General features: G+C 41.0%; 1 protein-coding gene across 1 annotated transcript; it reads right to left on the bottom strand.

Annotated features, from left to right (window-relative positions):
* Nucleotides 1-98: 98 nt before the first annotated feature.
* Nucleotides 99-3,414, bottom strand: LOC107848271 (cysteine-rich receptor-like protein kinase 2; the record flags this gene model as incomplete). The annotated part of the gene is given in 7 exon segments (XM_016692988.2): nucleotides 99-944; nucleotides 1,035-1,185; nucleotides 1,284-1,518; nucleotides 1,688-1,898; nucleotides 1,970-2,109; nucleotides 2,252-2,362; nucleotides 2,470-3,414. Coding segments are annotated over 7 exon segments (1,950 nt in total). The 3' UTR covers nucleotides 99-620.

Genomic DNA, 3,414 nt, shown 5'->3' with positions numbered 1-3,414 from the left:
CAAATTTTAAGGGTTATGCCCTATGAATCTACGCCTTTCATTTTGGCTCAGAGCATCTTTGGTACACCCCGCCTCGAGACTCGCCCCGGAACTGCCTATGAAAACACAGATTGATTGCTAGACTTCTTTATAAAGTTGTTACAAGGCTTTCCAGGAAACTGCTAGTTATCTGCCAACATGAGTTATTTAATATTAGCATTGGAAAAACATTGTGCATTGTTTGCAGATTTCTTTCTATGCAAGTATTTACAGTTTTACACACACATCAATCATGAGTTGAGCTGAATGGATTAATGAGGATGCATATAGCCGATCTCAATTTGTTTGGAACCGAGGCATGGTTGTTGTTGCTGTATCTAACAGCTTCCTCAAGAAGACGAGGCGAACTGATGCTTATAATTTAGGCATAATACACAAACAGACGCCCAAACTTGACCTCAGCTAAAACGTAAGCACTCTAACTTTGAGAATGCACGTCTAGATATACTCCAACTCATCCCGAGTGTGTTTCGTGGAGACAAGTTGAGGTGTCTAGATGTGCAGGCTCGATGTTGGAGTATTTAGTTGCAACTGAGGCCTATTTAAAGCGTCTATCTATGTATTATGCCTATAATTTATAATCATCTGGGGTAAAAAGAACTGTGAGATAAGTTGGCAGTTGTAGCAGAATCGCCTTGTTCAAGCGAGCGGTAATGAAGTTGCATGGTTTTCTCATCCACAAATGGCGGCTTAGTAGGACGAGGCAACTCTTCGTCGTTCTTGACAAACATCTGTAATGCCTTAGACATGGATGGTCGAAGCATCGGAATCTCTTGAGTGCACAAAAGTCCGACATGTAAGAATCTCGTAACCTCATGTTTCACATTGATGGTGTGGTTGTTCTGCAACATTAAATTTGGATCGAATATTTCCTCCACTGTCCCGTGTTGAAAATGTTCCCACGCCTGTTAATATCATCCAGTAAAGTTAAGATCAACGAACAAAAATTCTTTTCGAAATATGGCTCAAGAGACAAGTGATTGATCAGAAATTACAGTGGAAAGCAAGCTGACTGTATATACGGCGTTGTTTCTCTGGTTACTTTGTCTTCCAGTAACAATCTCTAGTAGAAGAACTCCAAAGCTGTAAACGTCTGCCTTTTCCGTTAACTGACCCCGTGCTAAGTATTCTGGTGCCATATATCCTCTGCATATGAAGCGTAAACAATCCATTATTGGACCATATTAGTCTTTTTGTGTACTTTTACGCAATAAAATTAGAAGATGAGATGAAGAAACACTAACAATGTGCCAGCAAGAGCAGTGCTTATGTGACTTTTGTCATCGTGGAATGACCTGGCCAACCCAAAATCAGCAATCTTTGCACGGAACCTCGAGTCCAACAGGATATTGCTGGCTTTTATATCTCTGTGAATTATTCGAGTCTTTGTGTTCTCGTGCAGGTATATCAATCCTTCTGCTGTCCCTATAATTATCTCAAATCTTTTCTCCCAGTTCAGATCTCTACCTTTGATAGGGTCTGTCGAAAACACACCATCGAGTCGTAAAGAAAAGTCGGTTTTCACTTTGATTTTTAGTTGATGCAATGATGACATGAGTTTAGCTTAAAAATAGTAGTGAGGATTCATATAGCCGACCCCTAATTTGTTGAGACGTAGTTGTTGTTGGTGCAAAGTCTAGTTACTTACCAAATAGGAAGCGATCGAGACTCTGGTTAGGGAGGAATTCGTATACAAGAAGGCTTTCGGGTCCCGAGCAGCTGCATCCCAATAATCTTATCAAATTTTTGTGCTGAAAGCTGCTGACTATGTTAACCTCGTTATAAAAATCTGCAGCTCTGTGTATGTTGTTGAAGAACAGCCTTTTGACAGCGATCTCTCTCCCATCTGCCAAAATACCCTGCAACAAGTTGTGCCTCAGACTCGATTTAGTTGCCAATGCTTCTTGTACTACATTCAGCCATTGCGTACCTTATAAACCGTTCCAAATCCACCTTGTCCGAGCTTGTTGGCCTCATCAAATGACCCCGTGGCTTTGTCAAGTGTCGAATACTTGAAGTTCAAGCTGATGTCATGAAGGATCTTCACTAGTTTCTCAGCATCATTTGCACCTAACAAGTTCAAATTTCCCGGGAAAAGCACGAGTAAGCCATAACGCCTCAAGTTAGTACAGTTGTGTGCATATCGCAACATATGTGTTCATCATTGATATCCTAATGACTTTTATAATTGATTCTGGCACAAAAGATTTACCTTTTCTCTTCTTCTGCATTTGTTTGTTCTTCCAGACACCAATACCAATGAAAGCACCTACTCCCAAGACGATAACGGAACTAACAACAATGAAAATGACTACAATTTTTCCTGCAATATGGTGATTTCAAAGTTAAAAAATCTCCATTTCTCAGCAAAAATACGTTTTCAGTCGATAAATAACAGGCAAACATGGACTAGAAAAGAGCAAATAGTACCCCTTGATGACGAGCCTTCACTTGTCGAAATAGCGTTAAGATAATTTGTATCAGAATACCTCATGAAACATCCAGTGTACAGAGCTCTACCTTCTGACCAAGGTAAGCATCCCAACATAGAGGCAGACGCATTCTGCAAACACGCTGCGCAGGAGTTAGCACTCAGCGTCTTCCAACAATCAGCTAGTACATAAGCTGTCTCATTTGAAGGCCCTGGCATGGACACTTGAGCACGTGCATAACCATTATTACTCGGTGCATTTGCAACTGCTTGCTGAACGGCTTGCCTAGCACTCTGTTGGAACAACGTACCCTTTGTGGTTCTGTTTCCGCATACATGCCTGTCCGTTGGACCTAAATACTGATCATAAAACGTGTAATTTTCCGCTCGCATAAAGCAGCCATCCATATAAATTCGCGCTCCGTTATAAGGGAAGCACTGAGGAAGCAGGGTTCGCGCTTCAGCGTAGCATAAGACACAGTCGAGTAAAGAAAGATCGCCATAGCATTGTCCAAGCCCATAGGTACTATATGGGCTTGTGCCAGTAACTGCTACTCCATATCCTCTAGTTCTCATTTGTTCACTTAAAAGTTCCATTGTACCGATAAAATTTTGGATGGGAACTGTTGTTTCGTTTCCACATATGATCTGGACTATCTGAGCTCTTGGTTCAGCCACCGATATATCGGGTAGAAGTAGAACCAACACGATAACAATGAGACTACATAAAATCAAAGGGGCTGGTATCTCCATTTTGCCAGATGAACTGTACAACATAGAAAACAATGTGACCGAACTAATTAAAAACTTGGAAAGATACTAATTTGCGAATTATTAATACAACTTTCCATCACTGCTAATCGTTGTCGCTGCTAACATTATCAACTACCACCATCCATCACTCACAATCACGATCGCTAACCATCATTTACGATCATCACCAC

This window comes from Capsicum annuum, chromosome 11 (genome assembly GCF_002878395.1).
Source record: "Capsicum annuum cultivar UCD-10X-F1 chromosome 11, UCD10Xv1.1, whole genome shotgun sequence".
Taxonomy (NCBI): Eukaryota; Viridiplantae; Streptophyta; class Magnoliopsida; order Solanales; family Solanaceae; genus Capsicum; species Capsicum annuum.
Note: the sequence above shows the minus strand (reverse complement) of the source record. Positions and strands in the feature narration are given on the sequence as shown.